The sequence below is a fragment of the Pholcus phalangioides genome, unplaced genomic scaffold (genome assembly GCF_987345545.1).
Source record: "Pholcus phalangioides strain wild (caught in Gottingen) unplaced genomic scaffold, Ppha-v1.0 ptg000008l_1, whole genome shotgun sequence".
NCBI lineage: Eukaryota > Metazoa > Arthropoda > Arachnida > Araneae > Pholcidae > Pholcus > Pholcus phalangioides.
Genome location: NW_028301601.1, coordinates 44522462 through 44545062, shown reverse-complemented (window position 1 = coordinate 44545062; position 22601 = coordinate 44522462). Strand labels below are relative to the sequence as shown.

At 35.0% G+C, this 22601-nt stretch overlaps 2 protein-coding genes across 5 annotated transcripts; one reads left to right on the top strand and one right to left on the bottom strand.

Moving 5' to 3' along the window:
* Positions 1-835: 835 nt before the first annotated feature.
* Positions 836-15558, bottom strand: PIG-A (phosphatidylinositol glycan anchor biosynthesis class A). 4 transcript variants are annotated; one of them, XM_089234736.1, is made up of 13 exons: positions 15403-15558; positions 11600-11656; positions 9399-9555; positions 8825-8994; positions 8277-8452; positions 7302-7417; positions 6914-7021; positions 5841-5947; positions 5078-5160; positions 4469-4554; positions 2558-2741; positions 1781-1880; positions 836-934 (listed from the first exon to the last, which is right to left on the bottom strand). In XM_089234736.1, the coding sequence occupies exons 4-13, from the start codon at positions 8978-8980 to the stop codon at positions 905-907; spliced, it is 1146 nt and encodes a 381-aa protein (XP_089090862.1). In that variant the 5' UTR covers positions 8981-8994; positions 9399-9555; positions 11600-11656; positions 15403-15558; the 3' UTR covers positions 836-904. The 4 variants fall into 4 exon arrangements, with proteins under 4 accessions (XP_089090862.1, XP_089090860.1, XP_089090859.1 ...); XM_089234734.1 differs by having other exon boundaries at positions 8825-8947; positions 15403-15557; XM_089234733.1 differs by having other exon boundaries at positions 836-947; positions 8825-8947; positions 15403-15550.
* A 2224-nt stretch (positions 15559-17782) lies between these two features.
* LOC149084354 (2,3-bisphosphoglycerate-independent phosphoglycerate mutase-like) lies at positions 17783-20120 on the top strand. Its single transcript, XM_089234732.1, has one exon. The coding sequence runs from the start codon at positions 17960-17962 to the stop codon at positions 19484-19486; it is 1527 nt and encodes a 508-aa protein (XP_089090858.1). The 5' UTR covers positions 17783-17959; the 3' UTR covers positions 19487-20120.
* The last annotated feature ends 2481 nt before the right edge of the window (positions 20121-22601 follow it).

Below are 22601 nucleotides of genomic sequence, written 5' to 3'. Positions count from 1 at the left end.
TTTTGTCTTTATGGTGATCTATTTGCACAATTTTCATGGAGTCCATGATTTTTTTTATGCATGTTTTGCACCTTAGATGTGTATTTTTTTACCACATTTATATTGATATTGTGTTCAGATTGAATGTATAGATGTGTTATAATATATGTATACAGCTAGTCTTAAATAAATGTAGTAGCAATTACAAACTGTTATAAAGATTGCTTTATTTACATCACACATGCTAAGAGTTTAGTTTTTGTTTGAGAAATACCAGTACCCAACCACTGGATTGTGTTTGCTATAAATAGCTGTATGAAAGAGATCCAATTCGTTTCAGCACTTTTTTGCTGCAGAATTTGCATCTGAGTGTACAAATACAGTTCAAATTTCTCGACCCGTTTTCATATTTTCAATAAAATTTGGTGAAAACAGTATACTCCACTTCCTTTTACCGGCAAGACACCACATTTTTATTCCTTGTGTGCCCCATATTGTTAGAGACTAGAAAATAATTTTTTTTTTCTTTTCCCATTAAACAGGAAAAAAACAAATGTCGGTTATAATCAATCATGCTGGCAAAATTATATCAACTTTCTGCACTGAACTTATCCATTCCTCTGAGTATACATTTGGATATATCTGATGGCTTTAGCTTATTAAATTCTAACTTTCATGCTTCATAATTTCATTATATTCTATCAGTTTACCTTTCCTTACAGCTAGCTAACAGCTTATAATAGGAGTTCTCAACCTTTTTAACCTGCAACACACCTTTCTTTAACCAATGGCAGCAAGCATATATAAAAGAAAATCGATAAAAACAGTTTTATTTTTCACAGAAAAAGCACAAGCATGAGATGGGGTTATTTATTATATGAAAATGACATCATTTTGTTTGAAAATATTTCCACTGCTCTATTGTTCATGTATAATCGTAGCAAATGTCGATGACCTGAAAAAAAAACCTTTTAAAAGATTGATGCAAATGAAAACATTAGACAATTTTATTTGCTAAAGATTAAAGGATAAATTTACTGTAATAGACGATTAACAATCTAACTCAATCCTCTGTGTCAGATGCAATCCATCAGATTCATTACTTATGTGTTTCTGATTGAATTTTCCAGGGAACAGGTACAGTTCCTTGGGGAATTTCCTGCTAGTCTGCGAAAAATTTTGCCCAAGTCATGTAGCCACTATATAATTTTATATTTAATAAATAAAATACCTTCTTGAGTTTATTTTTGATTTGTCTTAACTGTCAGCAGATTTGAAAATTATCACATTTCCACAGGTTCATGAAACTGTTTAAATATATGTTCACAGGCGCAAAGAATATTGAAGAACACTGCAATAAATGATTTGCTTTTACATGATTGATGTTTTTGATGACTACAGTAAAAGCAAATTGATTTAGACTCAAAAGCATCTATTCGCAAACCAATTATTAGCTAGCATTATAACACATTTTTTTTGGGGAGGGAGGGGATTTCCCAAAGCTTCATCGAAAAGGCAACTAAGGATTAACATTTTGAGAACATGTGTCAGAAAATTCTCTTATGAATACCAGTCTCAACTTTTAATGTTCAGTAGTTTGCAGTATAGTTAGAATCACTCTTGACTACCTAACAAAGATTTTTTGTTTTTAATGATGGCATAGTCATGCTTGTGACAAAAAAGAGCGGGAGGGGGCATTAAGACCCCTGCCCAGAGTTATTTTGGTGTTTTCTTGAGAACAGATTTGTGACAATAAGAGAAAATATACTACTTTTTCAAAATTATAATAATAAATGAGTACCTCTTCAGGAACAAAAAAAGAAATGGCAAGCAGTAGAAGGTATTCTATGGTCTGTAGTATCATAAAAAAAGAGCCAGCCAAATACCCCTGACTCCACAACCTGCAATTATTAAAATCTATGGTTGCAGTAAAAAATATGAAAATTATACAAAACTGTTTCAGGATAAATATAATTATTTGATAATTTCATGCAGTTTAGCCTGCATAATATGTGTATACTTCATATACTAACTTCTGAAGTTGTCGCATATGCAGATTCCAGTGGGAGGCAAAGAAGTGTGGGATATTTTTTTTCCATGCGATTATACTGCTATTACTCTTGCTGGAATATGAACCCACACCTATGAAACTGGAATTTGATGCACGGAGCCATAGCTGCCAAATATGATTTTACATACCATGTGCTGTGTTTGATCTCTTATTCTTCTTCGACATTATACCTGTATTACAATTATAAATTTTTAGATACCTGATGTTTTTCATTTGATTAATGAATGCAACATTGGCACATTGATGACAATCTTCACTGTTCGTGTGACCACATTCCAATAAACTCCCATCAGGCATTTTGATTATTCAGTATTTTATGGTGAAGGGAAAAAGATAATGTAAATAAAATATCTATATTTTAATATTATTCATCATGTTTACAAACATTTGTCTCCTTGAAAAAACTTATTAAAGAATATCTCATTTCTGCATATAAAACAAGATGGAATGCACATACATTTTTTTATTAAATTTACTTGTTAAAACCAAAAAATAACCATAGCTCACTTTTTCAATATTTCTGGCAGTTCATCGGTGGGTTCACAAATCGCTAGATCATAGACCTTCTCTGTTCTGCAAACAATATCTTTCCACTGATACATCTCGGATACTCTTCTATGTGCTTCCAAAGGAGAGATGATTTTACCTTCGTTACGATCTGCTATAGCTCTTTCTAAACCATCAAGTAACCCTGGAAAATATTAAAAGGTCTGAAATAATTCAATTGTGTACAATCACATATAATAAATAAAAAAAAATCAATGTTTTACTAATCAGTCTATTCAAAGTTTTATAGCTGTTTTTGGATGTATAATTTTTTTAATTATTATTTCTTTTGTAATCTTTGACTATTTTTCAAAAACAATACATTTTTTTCTGAACCTCCTGGTCAAGAAAATTGATTCAAAATTAATGAAATAATATTTTCATTAATTTCAAATAATGAAAAAGAAAGTAGAGAAAAGTAACATATGTCTGTAACATTTATAAAGTAAAAATTGAGTCATCAGTCACACTTGTGTTTCAGAATATGAAATGACAATGAAAATAATGATGAACACTCAATCAATTGAATATTGAGAAAATAAGTGTTTGCCATGAGAAATTTCAAGTGAAATCTATATTCCACTGTACCAATATTCCATGAGGTTCCATAAAAATTAAAATTCAGTTTGACACATGGGCTAAATGAAGCACAGGTTCCAAAGGTTGTGAACTATCAATTTTTGAACAAATCATCTTTCAAAAGCTTATGAATAGAAATGGATGATGACCATCATTCATAAGGCCTTCTAAACCCTTTAAGCGGCAATGACGAGATATCTCATCGCCATAAAAGCCTCTAATTTTAGCATTGACAGGCCCAGACATTTTATAAAAATGATGGAAAATGTTTCCCTATACCCCTAAGTTTGCACCAACTGAAAATCGAAGAAAGCCTATGTTATTATAAAAGATATGGCATTTTGAGAAAGGGGGTTTACTCATTTATAATTTTCGCTTAAAGGGTTAAAATACTCTTTAATCTTTCAATAAGGCAGCTTTCAGATACATTGTCAGGGTTTAAGTAGCAGTTGTTTTATAAATATGTTAAAAATTTAAAAGTTTCCACAACTACAAATTGCTAAAAAAGCCTAATGAATATCTTTTGTATCCAAAAATTAAATGCAAAAGATCCCTCAACGCCATAAGGTTTTGGACATCATACCTACAGAGGGACATAGATTTGGTTGACAGGCTGCAGAGCTAAGTGTGCTTTTGGTACACAAGGCTTGAGCTATGAAGAGAGACTTTATTTTTTGAATAAATTGTTGACATTGGAAGAATGCAGGTGTCTGGGGTATGTGATATAGAAGTGTTTAAAATTTTCAACAGGATGGATCGGATGGACCATGCATTATTAACGCACCGTAAATCGACTGCTTTGATAAAGGGATACCAGTATTGATTAGTAAGGGATAACTCCAGGTTGTAGTGTCAAAGGGTATTTTCCTCTAATAGGACTGTGAATAAATGGAATAGCTTACCTTTTCCCCGGGGGGAGGTAGTAAATTCTAACACAATTGCCATGTTTAAAAAGAAATATGATAAACATATTGGGGGAAATTGAAAAGTTATCCATACCTAGATAAGACAACCATAAATATTTTTTATGGGCAGTGTAGTATATAAGTATATATAGTATTAATTATTAATTTTTTCTTTCGTGATATATGCTTTTATATTGGGTTGTTATTGGCTATATTTGGCATCCATATTTGTCATGGGCATCTTTTTTTTAGCCATTTTGTAGAGCATTTTGCCTCTTGTGGCCTTGTATTTGTAGTAAAGTCAAATTCCTTATTGATTCAAGTGTAAAGAAAAAAAAGCTCTCAGAGATACAACTTGCATACTGGAAATTAAAAAAAATACTAATACCTGTTACACTAGCATCAGTTAACCATATGAATTCAGGAGGCAACACTTCTGGCACACCACCCACGCATGTACTTACAACTTGTAACCTATCAGTAAAACATTAGTTATACAAAAATTACTCATCTATATCACTATGATTTATTCTAATTAACTAATTTATCAATTTCTTTTTGCTGCAGAATGATGAAATTCTTGTATAATGTAAAAATATATAACTATATTTCTTATGGAGATTGGAGATATAAGAATCCGAAAAGTTGTGCTGGTCTAAAATAAAGGTGGAGTGAATGTATAGCAAGTGATGTAAATTTAAAAAAAAAATGGATATGTTAAAAAAGAGATACAAATATATAATGTATAAAGAAAGACACTTGATTTACATTGATCGTTATTCAAACTATGATGACATGAGTCTATGATCTTGACTAAACACAGCTAGCTGTAAAAAAGAAGGAATTAAAAAAAAAATGTATAGGTTTTCTCTCATCCTTCATTTCAATTTTAAAACAAATACATGCTATTATTTTTTTAAGCTAGACTTAGAACAGCAATGCTTGAAAAATAAAAGCACACTAAAACTGAACCTCAGAAATAAAGTAAATCACACACCCACAAGATGCAGCTTCCACAATGGCCATACAAAAAGCTTCAGTGAGTGATGCATTCAAAAATATGTCGCCCTTCACTAGAACCTGCAATGAAATTCAAAAACTCTATCAACATTCATACAATATCCACAAGCAACTCTTTTTCGTTTAAGAAATATTATGCTAAATTTTACAATTTCTTTGCTATTCTAATGCTGCTACATACAGAATACGAAAACAACCTAGAATTTGAAAATAATAGTTAATTATGTGAAACAGGATTTAAGGAGAAAAATAAAAGGGTATAAAGTTGGATTCAGTATTTTTTTGTTATGAGAACTGAATAAAGATATCTTCATTGTATTCTAATCATCCTAAAAAAATCAAATAATGTGTTCACCTTGATGCACGATTATTATAAAAATAACTAAAATAGATGATTATATTATATTTTAGCATGTGGAATCCAGGTCTCAACAAATTCCAGGCACTAAGTAGCCATGGTGACCAAACAATTAGCATTGGTGTTTAATTTTTTATGTATGATAACTGAGCTGAAGTCTTAGGACAGTGGAAAATTATTGGAAATCGTGTCAGTGGTGTCTGCTAGCATAGAAAGAGATCCTCAAGTCAAAAAATGCCCTATTTCGGACAGATTTTGATTTACAAAAAATGGTTGGCATCCAATTTATTTTATTTATTTATTTTTTTTTTTTTTGATTTTTCAACTCCTCGTGGAATAATATTGCAAACCAGCAACAAAATGAAAGAAATAAAAAAATTACATCTCGAACTTTTTCATTTTCAATAGCACCCAGAAGTGTCACTCTTTCCTGCAAATTGCACTGTTCCCTCATCTCTTCGAGAACGTTCTTTTTTGGTCCATCACCACCTCAAAAACAAAGAAAAAGTTTTGTACCTGACAAAATGATAATAATTTATGAACATTTTCAATCGCAAATGATCTAGTATTGTAAGGTAGATATAAGTTATATACTATTACACTACCCCAAAGAAAAAAAAAAAAAAAAAATTCATGTTCCCAAGCAAATTTTAACGGTGTTACGGTATAGTAAATACAAATACAGCAACAGGCAAATTGCCCAGCGAAAAAAGATGGCTGAAAAAAGATGCCCATAAAAAATAGGGATGTCAAATATAGCCAAATTAGGGCTGCTGATTTCAAAACTGGTGTTAGTTTTGCCAAATTGACTAGTTTTTGAGAAAATGCATCTCTCAACATTTCAATACATCTACAACTGCTAATTTTTGTGTTGAATTTTTACTTTCAATTTTTTATTTATTTTCATATTTTATTCAATATATTATTACATTTTTATCATGATCAGACATCAATAGTCTTTATTTATTGATATTAAGTTTATTATTGATTTACATTTTGCACACTTCGAATGTGATTTTTATGCTGTTTATGTATTAGTGCTATTCAAATTTAATTTTTACTTTATCTTAAAAATTAGTGAAACCTGTGTATAACGATACTGCAGGGACCTAGAAAAATGTTGTTAAAGACAGGTTATCATTGTAGACAGTTTGAACATTTGTGCTATTTCCTATTAAATAGGAATTCCACCGGGACCAAAGATAATATTGTTATAGGCAGGTTTTTTTTTTTTATTGTTATAGTCATGTTTCACTGTAGAGCTAATCTGACAAAGCCAATGATAGATTTGAAATTAGCACCCTAAAATTACTGAAAAATCTTTGAGAACAAAATCAGTGTTATTTATAACCCTATTCATATTATTCATAACACCTACAAGTTTTGTACAAATAATTTCTTCAATATAAAGCTGATTCCCTCGAACTTTTTATTTACAATAATTTAAAAACTCACCAATAATGAAATTAATATTCTCATATTGAGAGCATATCACAGGAATAACGCTAGCTATCAAATCTACACCTTTGCGATAAACCAGTCTACTGATCACCACAATTGTAACTGAAAAAAATAAATAAATAAAATGGAAATTATTTTTTATTAAAGAAAATTTGAATAATTGAAAAACACTTTTTTTTTTGTAGGGAGAGCACAAACCATATTTAAATTCAATGGATCACCAAAAATAATTATCATAGCAAAAGCTCTAACTGAGAATAAAATCTATGAAGGCATAGATTTATTATTACCATCAAATAGGGAATGAAAAAGTTATTTTTATCATGAAAACACAATGAAAGATAGCCCATACAATAATTTGAATCAATAAAAATGCATTTACTTTTGTCTGGATTTCTTTGTAATGGATCAGGAGTGAATATTGCAGTGTCCACAGCATTGGGTATGACAGAAATTAAATCAGGTCTGACTCTTGCTCGAAGTGCAGTGTTTTCTTTCCTGATGTGAAAAAAAAAATTGCTGAAACTGTACATTGTTGATAGTTTTATGTGAAATGAATACAGTGAAACCTCGCTTCAACAATACTTGATATAGCGATAAATTCCTGTACAATGATATTTTTCTAAGTTTTGCTTGGAAATGCCTATACTCTAATGTTAAACTGTTGCCTCTCAAGATAATGATAATCCTTCTACAATGATATTTTTTCTTGGTCGGCAGAGTACCGTTATATCGAGGTTTCATTGTATTTCTGTATGATGCATTAAATATGGCTTAACTACTCTGATCAGCTTAAATATCCCAGTAGCACACACTTACCAGGGTTTAAGATAGATAAAAAATTCCTTTAGCAAAAAAGCAAAAATTGGGGAGGGGGGGGGGAAGCTTCAGCAAAATGCTACAATGATTGGTGGTTGGATGTCTACTCATTTCTTACCTCCTGTATGCATTTTTGTGAAAGTGGCTACTACTTCTTTCATATTCTAAGATTTTCTTTTGCATTTTGCGAAAAATGTGACAGTAGCTTAAACCCTGACACATACACACACAATAGGATAAATATATTCATGATCATTAATTCTCATGAGTGTCATTCATTCTTAACATGGAAGCTGAGAGTCGGTCAGGTCAAACAACAAACTAGATGGCATTAACAAAATTTTCAAGCTTTCATTATTTTTATTCATAGTGTCATGATGCTGAGTGGGTGTGATATAATTAAATATGTTTAGTATAGTATATCAAATAAAAAGTTAAGCTCAAATGCTAATGTCTGGCAGATGGCTTATACAATAAAGAAAAAATAGATTAAACAAATAAACAAAAATAATGAGAAGAGATATTGAGGAAAAAATACCCAGTGTGAGAAACGCATATCACATGGTTGCACACAGCAAGTGTCATCTGAAGAAGTTTGTTGGTTATTATCGCACTAGCATCAGCAAAACCAAACAAGGAATGATCAGTGAAGACTGTTTTCAGGCCCATAGTTTTAGCATGGAACATGGCTTCATGGGCCAAGGAGGAAAAAGCCTATATAAAAAAAGAAGAAAAAAATAGAGATGGGAGCCCAACTGTTATGTATGAATAGACCACGATATGATGATTTATCACTGATTTTTAAATTGGAAAAAGTAAACACAGTGAAACATAAAATGATATTCTGTGGACCAAGAAAAAATATTGTTATATCGAGAGACAACATTATCCTTACAATATTGTTGTATTGAGAGGAGTTTAACATGAGACTATAGGCAGTTCCAAACAAGATTTGAAGAAATGTTGCTGTAGAGGGATTTATTGTTATATTGAGTATCGTTGTAACAAGATTTCACTGTATTATTTTACATGTTAGAGCAAAAACTTTTATTTCAAGATAGTGCAGTTTCCAATTAATATACTTACAGAATGGCCATGCACTATAGTTATTCTTTCTCTGATAAATATGCAACGGACCAATGGTAATGTAGCAAATAACGTAGGCAAGGCACTTTGATTATAAACTACCCACACTGGGATGTAATAAACCTGGAAATAGAAACACACAAATTGCTTATTCATCCCAGTGGCGCCATCTGTTGAAAAATAGAAAATGTAATTTTGTAAGATTTCCTGACTAATTTTCATGAGAATACATGTTAGTTAAATGATCTCTGAGAAATATATATGTGTGTATGTGTGTCTCTCCCATATTTTGATTTTTGAAACCTGGTAAACAAAGTTCCTTTTGAATTTTTTTTACAATGCTTGTACAGGCCTAATTTTTCTCTGCACAAAATTACAATGATATAAATTAGCACCACTTTGTACATAAAAAGTGAATATGAAAATTCTGTGTGCACAAGATCATTTTCGCCATATAGGTCAAAGAGTAGCTAAAGATGTGCTCTGATGATGGTTACAAATGGTGCTTGAAACTCGGATAAAGTTGAGGTTCTTACTCGACACAGTTTCAGAAAGATGAAAAAAAAAACTATACCTTAAGACCTTGAGTGATGTAACGAACACCAGACCTTTTTCCATAAGCATGAGTGAGTACTATGACTTTGTGTCCCTTGCCGAGCAAACCTTGAGATAGCTGATATATGTGACTCTCAACACCTCCAGTATTTGGATAGAAAAAATCAGATACCATACTGTAAATACAAAAACATCATTTTGATTATACATAATTTGAAATCCTTAAATGCATAAGCGGAAATAAGCTTAAAGGGCTGGGAGGATAGGCAGGAGCGTGAGAGCAGGGGAAATTATGCATGCATGTATCTGGGCACGACAAATCCCAGGCCCCAAGTTTGAATGGTGGCTAAAAATTTCCCATCGACATCTAAAATTTTCCATGTGATTACTGAATTGAAGTTTCAGGCTAACACAAAATTTTCAATATTTGTGTTAGCATGTGAGACAATATGGGAAAGGGGAGGGGGTCTGTGAAAATTTTGGACTATTTTTATAAAGCGAAAATTCTATATACTTGTGGTGAGATTTGATTTGTATTGCGTCTCACCGATGGCAACACATGTAAAGCAGACACCATTCTATTGTCACGTGTGAAATCGCCAGATTGGCGACCGGACCATCAAGCGAGCAACATGTCGCTCCCGTAGATTTTTGTTCTGTCTTGTCATGTTTCAGGTTGTAAATAAATTATTATTTTAAGAAATTAACTAATCATTCTGAATCCTTCATTTTATACAAAATCATGCGACCTGTTAACTAAACACTGATACACTCTATACCAGGAGGGGAGCACAACCTTATCAAGCCATGAGTTACATATGCTGATTTTTTGCTGCTCATGGTCCAGAAACTTGTATAGGGTTGCTTGTATATGACCCTGTATTTTATGGGGCATTCCGGTAATTTTGGAGATGAACCAACTTTTTTTTTTATCAAATGTACAGTTTTTCAACAAGGCTTAGTTGAATTTTTGAAATCAAGAATTCAAATTATTTTTATGACTTATAAACTGTAAGATAATAATTATGACTCCCCCATAATTAATTACAGTCATATAAATATATTTATCTCACATATCTGTCAAACTTCGTAAATTTTTTACAAATTGCAACTTTCAGTAGCCTCATATTTCTAACCATCAGCAATTTTTCATCAATTTCAACAGTAAATGGCTATTGGCCTTTGACAATTTTTTGTCTGTAATGGACAACTTTTCTCGCCTTATTCAACTATATTTTGGTTGTAACTTGAGCCAACTTTGAAATTTTTTTTGGCTTAAAACAGACAACTTTATGTGTCTTTGACAACTTTTTGCTATAACTTTCAACTTTGCTTGCCTTTGACAATGTTTCAGATAATTGTTAATATCCCATATTTTCATGAAGGAAATAGTCAGCCCACGTGTGTATGTGCATGCATCAATACTTTTCTGAAGAAACACCTCTTGCAGGACGGAAGAAATGTATGCCTGCTCTATATGATATTACTCTCTGGTATTGATGGACTTTTCATATTCAGTAAAAGATAGTGTGTTTCTGGTCTCTTGAGAACCACCTGCTTATATCTATTCATTGAGACAGAGCGGCGGGCCATGCATTAGGAGGAGGAGGTCCCTTGAGTACCGTTGTAGAGGATATAAAAAAACTTGGTTTGGCCTAAAAAATTTCGGTTGGCACCTAGATTTTTTTTAATCTTTCAAGCCCTGGTGTCACTGGATAATTTTAAAACAGGGCTTGACAAAACAAAAAATGTAGGGGCCAGCCAAATTTCAAAAGGAGCCAAGCATGTTTTTTTTTTTGCAAAAAAGTGTCTTAAATAATGTTGTTTTTTTTACTTTTCAGGGACTTCATGAATGGCAAAATGTCCAACTAGGTGGCTGAGAATAACTCCAAGAATAAAACCGAGAACAACTCTGGTCTTGGCTAGCCACCGCCAGTCTTTGGCTTCATTCCTTTCCCATGTTTTAAGAGAGTTTATTATGAAATCAGAAAATTTGAGCCATCCCAAGAATCAGATTTAGATATCTCATATAAAAAAGTTTAGGTGCCAACATAGATTTTATAGTAGACCTGGCGTCTGGGAGTTATCTAGTCCTGTTGTAGAACCCAAACATTTCAAATTGTAATACTGATTTTTGACAATTAATTGCAATACAATATCTAAATATCTTAACACATATACAACTTTGATTTGGATGTTTTAAATTTTTTGTATACTGACCATATGCGATGCTTTTTTTCTTTCTTTTTCTTTGGCATCCTTAAAGTCTTTGGCATACTGAAAGTATATCAAATGTGTAATTATCATTCTTATTATCATCACATAAGGACCTTTAAAATGTGATGCTAAGCCACCTTAGGAAGTTTGGGGCCATTTTAAATTTTTTTTGTCTTTTAGGAAGTACAACACTGAATCTAATTTGGTACAATAAAACTAAATCGAACATTGAAAAACTAAAAAAAAATTTAAAGCAAAGATGTAGCAAGTGGGAGGGGGTGGGGAGAGGATCCGGTCTCCTTTAAAATGTAAGAAAATGGCTGGTTTTTATAGAACAGCATGGTTAAATCTATTGTTCTATATTATTTTGTCCCTCCCCCCAAAATACTTTCTTATAAATACAAATACAAGGCCACAACAGGCAAAATGTCCAACGAGGTGGCTGAGAATAACTCCAAGAATAAAACCGAGAACAACTCTGGTCCACCGCCATAGGCAATTTACATCCTATGGTGGTAGTAATTTGATAATATTTTGATTGAGTAGTGCCGGAAGTGTGAGTGTATCTGTACTGAACAGTATGAGTGCATATATAGTGTTTTGTTGAGGTTTTAGTGATGCCATCTATACCTCAAATTGTGAATGAAGTGTAATGATTGAATATTTGTGCCATTGTAGACATATTCCTCTCTGTGGTGAGACTTTTCAATGGGGGGATCCGCTAGCATTTGTGCCTCAAAGTTGGAAACCACAGAAAACCAACTTCAGCTGACCACCACTATGGCGGCGGTGGAGTTCGAACCCGAGTACTTGCGGTGTGAGTTCATCATTTTAAGACCACTCAAAAACCACAACAGCCTTTCCGAAATAGTAGTCCCCCCCTTCAAAATAATTTTTGGGTGAGGCTTCGATTCAGAATGCAAGTCATACAAGTTTATCATGATTACAGACAGGCCTTTTTAACACGTTAACTGGTGGGTATTTTTGGCCCACCAGTAAAGACAAAGAATGTTCACTCATGGACTATCACATCTATTGCTTTTTTGTCGATCATTATGACTCCTGCCACAGTATTGGATACCCTTTCTTCAAAGTGGCAGACCAGTTTCAATATCTTATGAAATTGCCTGATTTAAGAGGCCCCTTATTAGGTCTGGGACTTATACTGATCGAGCATCGAGACTGGAGGTAATAAGAATGGCTCCATGTTAATTTCATCAGGGCAGTAGCTAGAGATTCATTTTCAAAGGGGATAATTGGCATTTTGGGTGGACGAAACGAGATTGATATAATGGTCCTATTTTTGCACATTGTGAGGTTGAGGGACTATCGGATGTAATGCCATCTAGCTTTTAGAAGCAAAACTGTCAGTGTGATGCTGCAAAATGTCTGTTGCTCACTGTGATGAGATTTTTCAAAAGCGACCAACTTGAATTTGACTAACCATAAAAAACCAATTCTGCCGACCAAAAATGTGTTGCCAGCAAAGATCTAACCCTCTCTATAACACTTTAAAATAGACCAAAAGAGGGTTTGGTTTGCTGCATGGCCAAAATGGAGGCCTCGTTGGATCAGATTTCTTAATCAGTTTTCAATGTCTGTGGATGCAGCGAACCAAACCCTCTTTTGGTCTACTTTAAAGTGTTATAGAGAGGGTTAGAATTATTATTAGGAATGTTCATTATCTGGAGGTGGTAAAGATTCTGTACCAAATTTAGTAATTTTTTTTTTGTCACCCATAGATTCCCTCGGTGCTTTTGCTCTTTTAAAATTTTGTAGGGGCAACAATAATGTTTTCTCAAGCCAACATGATTTCCTTATCTATTTCAGCGCCATCTTCATTTCTTATTGTCACAAGCATTTTGTTATCACCAGTGTCTTATCATCATGATTTTTGTCATTATGCATCATTTGCCCATCATTTTTTTCAATATTTTGACGGGTGAACATTCTTCAGTCAGATGATAAAACACTTCAGTTTTAGACAGAAATCGGCATGATACCTGTAAAAAAAAAACAAAATTTTTTGCCCAAAATGTCTGTTGGCACAGTTCTGAACAGTAATTGCAGTAAGGAAATTCGGTTAACGTTTAGTTCTCTTGCCAGAAATTAGGAACAAAAAATCCAAATGTAATGGGTTTGTGAATCCTGTGGCAAATCTTTGATGGTTCAAGAATTCCTCCTCGTGATGTTCTAGCAGTGACAGATTAAATTCAGTTGAGGCCCAGGCACAAAAGAAAATATTGGGCCCCTTAAATTAGAAAATAATGAGAAGTTTGGGTGTTTTGGGACCCTTTAAAAGTTGGGGCTTCTGGTGCACCCGCCGTTAAATTAGCCTCTGTGTTCTAGCTATTGGTTTTCATGATGTTGAAGACAGGCGGGTCTGCTGCCCTGGGTGCTAGACCAGAAGTGGTGGAGTGTATTTCAACCTCTAACGTTTCCTTTGACATAACAAGGGGGCATGTCAAAATGCATGAACAGTAGCAGTATAATCCAGAAGAAGCAGTATAATCCAAAAAATCTCACTGCAAAGAGCAACAGCCCTACAGAGGTACAATTATTCATTCATTACACTCCACTCACTGTGAGTTGAGGAAAAAAATCACAGTTTAAACAATTCACTGCAGATGGCAGCACTACGTGTACTAATTTGTTAGAAGTGCCGCAGAGAAATATGGATGAGGTGCATGTATGGTTTAGTTGTACAGTAGAACCTCGATTATCTGAACACATTGGGACTGAAGGAAAAGTGTGTTTAGAAAAGTGAAAAGTTCAGAAAATCGATTTCGAAACCAATTTGATAATGCAAAGGAATAAATTGAATTTAAGAATTCGTCAGATGAAAAAAAGAAGGCAGTTCTAAATCTGCTCCTATTTACACATTTGTTTGCTTGTCAATCATTTATAACTACATACACTACCACTTTACCGCACACCAACTCCGGTTATATATATCACCATACGGCAATTTCCAACCAGAGGAGTTGAGTGGGAAATGAAGGCTCCATCAATCAGTAGTCACCCCAGGCTCCGTAGGTAAAGAACTTGCTTCTAACGTTCTATGCCAGGATTCGAACCCATGGACCTTAACGGTAACCTTCATAGTGGAAGACGAGCATCTTACCACTGCACCACTCGGGCACAACTACATATATTGTACCCAGATCTGCCCCTACTTACATCTATAGCTCACTGGTATGGTGTGTACAATTGTTTGAAAGTGAATTATTGTACAATATTAAACAAAGCTATCGAGTTGGGAGATAAGAGGGTTCAAGTTCTAAGAAAATACCAACTGTTGAGCATCATTAACTATAGAAAACTGAAAATGAGTTAGGTTGAAAAGGTGTTCGGTTGGCCGAGTTGTTCGGAAAATTGATGCTCGGATAAACAAGGTTCTACTGTAGCAGTATAATCCAGAGATTCCTTTGGTGACTGAAAAACCTTGGTGAAGTTGGAAATCACCAAATTTGGCGAGACCCCGTTTACACAATCTTTGCCCTATTAGAAAAAAAACCCCGTTTCGCTACAGCGAGATCTGATAGTAAAGTCAACATTCGATATAACGACTCCTTTCATTCCGTCGGAAATGGACGTTATATTGGGAGGGAAGTTATATCGAAAGTAAAACATATATGATAGTCATTCTATGAAAACAAACATTTGGGACTTATCCTACCGGTCGTTGGAATGGAATGGTCGCTACAACGTGGGGTCGTTATAAAGGGCGTCGACTGTATATTAAGAAAATAAAAGTTAAATCTACTGTTACAATAATTACTATCAGCACAAATGATAAAACTTACGTCCAGCGGTGAAAAATATAACTGGATGAGTAGGAAATAGTAAGACAATTTAAATTAAAACGGTGCACATAATTTTTTTTAATTAACAAAAACAAAAATTTCTATAGATCATTTTGAGAGGACAACTTTTTTAGTAAATATAGACGGCTGGAACTGAACTTGTTAGGCCTTTATACTGATTTAGTTTGTAGGAGGAATTTATTAAAACATCTTTTTCCACTTCACCAACAGTTTTGGTTTGACCATATAACGCATGCCACGATGAGCTTTCATTTTCTGTATCATTTCAAGAGTCCTCATGCATTTTCTGATTCCAGTCTTTTATTCTAATTGTGCGAATTATTTTCACTCTAAATTTTTTTGTGGATGAAAATTTTTCAGAGAAACAGATGCTTATCTAAGCTGACCATATTTCTTCGAGAGAAATACGGGACATCGGGATTCCAAATACGGGAAAATACAGGACATCGCCAGAAACGACGCCAAAACCAAACAAAGTTGCCAAATATTGTTGAAATCACCGAAAACCCCAATGGCGGGAAGTGATGCATTACTACTAGGGTGACCATAAGCCCCGTATTTACCGGGACAGTCCCGGTTTTTTCTGCTTTTTTGGGCGTCCCGACTTTTTAGCAAAAGTGTCCAGGTTTTTTTTTTTTTTTACACAAAGCTTACATAGGCTGACCATATTTCTTCGAGAGAAATACGGGACATTGGGATTCAAAATACGGGACATCGCCAATTATTGCCAAAAATGACGCCAAAACCGAACAAAGTCGCCAGATATGGTTGAAATAATGGAGAAATCACAATTACGGGAAATGCAGCATTACTGCTAATTGCAGTAGATTTAAATGAATTCCACGAAAAAAAAATTTCACTATGACAAATGTGGGAGATTCATATACTCATTTATAGTTGTAGTTATCATAATATAATTTATAAGTTGAAAATAATTTCAATCTTTGACTTCAATAAAGAATAAAAATTCAAGTAGGCTTCGTGCAAAATACGGGAAAAACCGGGACACTTTTGCTAAAATGTCGGGACAGCCAAAAAAACAGAAAATACCGGGACTGTCCCGGGAAATACGGGATGTATGGTCACCCTAAGCTTACTTGAATTTTTATTCTTTATTGAAGTCAAAGAATGAAATTATTTTACCTCTCATAAATTATATTATGATAATTACAATTATAAATAAGAATATTAATCTCTCGCATTTGTCTTGGTGGAACAGCTGTCGTATGGTCCGCCACTTGGCGATTATTTGGTGCCACACAAGTCTGATGGCCCGACGAAGAGTTACCAAGGCCGTCAGACACTACGGACGCCGAAAAAAAAACATCAGTGTGCAAATCATAATAGAAACCACCAAGTATAAAAATCGAAAAAAATATCAGTTAAAAAAAATTACACTGGCCCATTTTTTTAATAATAAAAAGATCGGGGCATAAGGAATTCCGGGCATAATTATTCTATGTATTAAAACTAAAGCCCGGACCCTTTTTTTTTAATAAACGGATCGGGGCATGTTGAATAAATAAATATTCTATGCATTAAAACTAAAACCGGGGCCTTTTTTTTAATAAACGGATCCGGGCATGAAAAATTCATGCCCGGTCGCCGGACCGGGGCATAGCTCCCTCGCTACGCTCGGTCGCCCTGGATAATTGACTTTGTTCCAACAGCACCAAGAGATCTGTAATCCAGTAAGGATAAAATAATCGTTATAATCAGTATAATGACCTTTATACTGTTTTTTTTAGAATATTTATTTCATTAAATAATAATTAATATTATTATGTAATAAATTAATGTTATTCTTATTAATCAAGTGACGTCACAGTCTGGCCAATCGCTGTCGTGGTTATAAATACCATCAAATACAGCGAAATCCAAGTATTTGATTCGTCAAAGCCGCACAGGTGGTCAAGGGCGTCCGAATTCCAGATGTCAACAAAAAAACAAACATGGCGCCCCGGTGGAAGAATATATAGCCAGATTAAAACACTCATATTACCTTTAGTTTAAAATCATCACTTCAATAAAAGATTATTTATCATAATATTGATGAAAGGTAATTATATATAACAATTAAAGTTAGTTTCAGTGCGTGGCATGATCAAAAATTAATAATTTAGGGAATATCATCGCTCCATGTCTTATTAGGGTTACCATAGCTATAATTCTTGAGGAATTATGGGTAATATGAAACTCGCCAAACTTGTTACAGAGATTTCGCCAAGTTGGCACGAAACCCGATTACGGAAATATAGCCATAAGTTCATCACCAAATGAAAGCTTATAATTTCTGCCACTAGAGAGCCTCAGCCCAAAATTCTTGTTGCGGCTAATCCAGTAGGGCCTCGAGTCGAACGAGGAGAACGTGTGGAACTGATACGGAAACAACCTTCTGCTTTTTAAAAAGACGAACTATTTGACCTTGCCGAACATTGGAATTGACAGCCGGCTGCACGTAGGACACGAGTGAGGATCGCCTGTAGCAAGTCTGCCGCATCTCATATTTTGATCGGTTTCATCGAGAGTAACAAGGATGAGTAACGTGTGCCTGATCGTTATAGATGGATGGGGAATTTCGGAAGAGAAGGAAGGCAACGCAATTTTGAATGCCACGACTCCCGTCATGGATAAGTTGGCCCAGGAGAAAGGAAAGTACCTGACTCTCAACGCATCCGGATTGGCCGTCGGTCTCGAGGACGGTCTCATGGGAAACAGCGAAGTCGGACATCTCAATATTGGGGCCGGGCGAATCATATACCAAGACATCGTCCGTATCAATCTGGATGTCGTCAGCGGTGCCATCCATTCCAACGAAGTGTTCGTCAAGGCCTGCAACACTGCTGCGCAAGGCAACGGGAGGCTTCATTTCTTGGGCTTGGTCAGCGACGGAGGTGTTCACGGACACATCAATCACCTATTCTCGCTCCTGGAGGGAGCCAAGAAACTGAAGGTGCCCAATTCCTATGTTCATTTCTTCTCGGACGGCAGGGACACCACACCAACCAGTGGAGTGACATATGTCCAACAGCTCTTGGATAAACTAAATGAACTAAAGTACGGGTCCCTGTCTACGATAATGGGTAGATACTATGCTATGGACCGAGACAAGAGGCATGAGCGCATAAAAATAGCTTTTGATGGACTGGTATCGGGTGTGGGAGAAAAAGCTGCCCTGGCTGATGTTGTAGCCCTCATTAAGAAGCGCTACGAAGCTGCAGAGAAAGAAACCGATGAGTTCTTGAAGCCCATTATTGTGGACGAAGCTGGGTGTATTGGAGATGGAGATGTCCTGATCTTTTTCAACTATAGGGCTGATCGCATGAGGCAGATAGTGGAAGCTATGGGAATTCAACGGGAATTCGAGACCAAGAAAGTTCCAAAGGATCTGAAGATACACTCAATGACTCAGTACAAGAAAGAGTTTCCGTTCCCGATTCTCTATCCACCTGTTGTACCAAAGAATGTTCTTGCGGAGTGGATATCTACCAAGAATCTTCCTCAGTATCACTGTGCAGAAACCGAGAAGTATCCTCACGTCACGTTCTTTTTCAATGGAGGCCAAGAGGCAGCATTCAACCTGGAGGAGAGGTGCATGGTCCCATCACCGAAGGTCAAAACATATGATCTCCAGCCGGAGATGAGCTGCATGGGAGTGGCAGAAAAGATGGTAGAAACCATTGCCAATGGCAAGTATCCGTTTGTGATGTGTAATTTTGCACCACCAGATATGGTCGGTCACACTGGAGTATACGATGCGGCAGTCCTTGGTGTTCAAGCCGCGGATAAGGCCATTGGTCTTGTTATGGACGCTTGCAAGAAACACAGCTACACGCTCCTGATCACTGCTGATCACGGCAATGCAGAGAAGATGATCAGTGAGAAGGGAGGTCCCCACACTGCTCATACTACAAATAGGGTTCCATTTTGCATGATTGGCTTCCGTGATTTCCGTAATCCTGACCACGATGCTGCTCTCTGTGATGTCGCCCCAACTGTGCTCGAACTGATGGGACTTGATATTCCAAAGGAAATGACTGGGAAGTCTTTGTTGGCTCCGTAGTAATAGTCTACACTGGTTTAGTTGACAGTTCTGTAATGATTGTTTCTTTTCGCAGCTTTCTATGTTTTCAATATATTTGTTTTAATGTTATGTCAAGCATATGTGATCCATATTTGGTTAACCGGTGACTTATCACTTGTAAGTGAGATTATCGCATGTTATTTATTTCACTTTTTTCACGTTATTTAAAGGTTTTTGTTCTCTGTAGAAAACTAGTTTTTCCATTATATTCAGTTTATTGAAATGTATACTCATTCTTTACAAAGCTTTTGAATCGGCCCGGTATAAATGTTTTATAACCATTCATTTATTTATAGTGCAAAAATAAGAAACCCACTTTTTTAAAAAAACCATTTTGTTTTTCCCGCCAAAGAAAAAGTATATATTGTGATAAGGGTCAATGTTGTGATTAGAATTGTACAGATAGTATCGTTTGTTGCTATCAATATTGGAAAGTTCTAGTACAGGATTGTTTGATATTGTGGTTGATTGTATTCAACAAACGACAAGTATGATATATGTATCAAAAAAATCAAACTTTTTTTTTAAACCCTTTTGAAAAAACAGTTAAATGTAAGAAGTTACTTGGGAACTCTCATTGGTTACAGATATTAAAGTATATTAAAATTTGAAATGCTTGGTTAGTGAGTTTTATTTTACTCTCTTCATTATGAAAATTTTTTTGTATATTTTATAGTTAGTGTCTGTGAAGTCTAGTGTCCAATTGACTTTGTACATTGTTCAGACACTGGGTGGGATTAGGAGTTTCATTGCATGTTAGTCTACTTAATTATATTTAAGGAACTGGTGAATTGTATCCTAAGAAAATGATTTATATTGTAGATGGTGTATATTGACATTATGAAGAGTGCATTGGGAACATAGAATAATGATTTTCATTGTCCATAAATAGAGGCAGGTATCTTGTTAGCATTTTAGTAAACCCCATTACAAAATAAAAATTAACTGAATAGTCTGAAGAGGTGTCCATTCAATTGGCATCCTAGGTGGCCACAACCTAGTTATCTCCCCATTTAAGTTTTGCCAGACTTCTAAGTCTGCAGAGGAATATAGTCGAGTGCATGTGTGGTTTAGTAGTAGGTGGCCATGACTAGACAATAGTGTTTGTGTGTATTGCGGGGGGGGGGGGGGGGGGGGAACAGTCCTGATCTAATGCATATATCTATAGATGAATTGACATCATATCGTGCGTCCCAGACTTCCAAGTCTCTCCACCTATGGTGTATTGGCACCTATATGTTAGTCAAAGTGAAGTATGCTGACACAAAAAGTTTTCATGACAATGACTTTAATGGGTCATTGAATCCCAAACGGTTCAGGGGAAAAAAAATTTAAAACTATATTTCTCGAGCAAAAAAAAAAAATTATGATTGACTTCAAGAAATTTGGTTGAAGTCTGATACGGAAATGGTTTTAATAAATTATCAATTAATTTTCATTGACAAGAGGCAGGTTAGAGCTCCTCGAAATACCAGGCTGACTATTTGCCATCTCTAAGGTTAAAATTGGCATCATTATTATAGTCCATTTTTTTGTTCCATGAGATTTCTGAGCAACAAACATTTTCTTTGCTCAAAGGTGAATGGCATGTCCACATTCCTTCATAGGTGCCTTAGTACATGTTTTTTTAACCTGAATTATGTAAAGAGATCTCACCAATTAAAAAAAAACCTTTTTATTGATAGTAAGAGAGGATGGGGGAGACAAGCATTCAAAAGTATTTGTATAAATTTTGTTGCGTAGTTATATATTGCAAAAAAAGGAGACAAGTAAACAGAACCTGTACAAAACAAAGACAGAGTCTCTCTCTCTTAACATCATTTGGTGCAGTAGCAGACTATCTTATCAACCTCAACCAAGAGGAAAATTTAACAATTGACACGAGTGCCATTACAATCGGACCCAGATATAATGAACACCAATTCAACAAATTCCTCTCGATTTAAAATTTTTTTCTAAAATACTGACTAAAATGGATGGGGATATTTAACTCCTATTTATAGCAAACTAGCTGATACCCGGCGACGTTTGCCTGCCCCGTAAAAAAAAATTATATATGTATAGTTTATAATTGTTTCTTAATGAAAAAAATTTCTGCATCAAGTAAGAAAAAGTTACTTTTATTTTTAAATATTTTAGTTAAAATCTTCAGGCAATCGCTTGTGGATACACAATATTTTTTGTTTTTCCATCTGGTGTGTAGATGTACAAACTTTTGGGATTACCATTACGCGAACAGGCGACGTAAAGCTGTCCGTGTGGAAAACAGGGCTCAAGTAGTATCCAAAGACTTCAGAAATTCTGCAGGATACAGAACTGTCTGCACTGAGTCTGTGAAAGTGTCAACCGATTTGTAAGATGTTGAGTCTCCCAGAATAATTTTTAGGATTTTTTCTTTGATCTTGTTCACACTGTCATTTTTCGATGCCAGAATCGCTCTTTCACAAAGCCACTCATGGTGATTTTGTTAAATGTTTCGGAAGACTGTCTGAGTAAATTCTTGAACTGAGTTCAACAATTGGCAAAATCCATTTGGGAACATAATCAGTCCAGTGCTTAGGTCCACGGGAATTCTTCCTTTGCCAAGTTTGATCAACTGATGTGAAAATGATAGCAGTGCTGAGTCATTTTGCTCGCATGTTGGTGGATAATGATAATTTTTTAACTTCGTGCCAGAGTGTTGATGATTTTAGGCAAGCATTGAGTTCATCAGCTGGCATTTTTATTCCCAGTTTTGTGGTCGAAGTTGTTGTTCTCTGTTGTTAGCGATGTCAAACGTCCAGCTTGTGCAGCGAATATTATTCAAATGCCTTTTAAGCATTTTTTAAATTGAAACTATACCTATACAATGGGCGGTTGATGAAATAAAGGCCGCATTATCACTTACAGGACACCCTGTATATAGGCTAGCAGAAATACCCGGCGCTTCCCGGGTTTTCTTCAATTACTGGGAGGATTGGAAAAAGAGTGATAAACTGTTATAATAACAGAATTAAAGGTGTGACAAACCATTGTAAAGGCATATTCACCTCTGAAACGCATTGTTGGAAACCATGGTAAACGTTCCGAAAGTAATTGTTGAGGCCCCAAAACC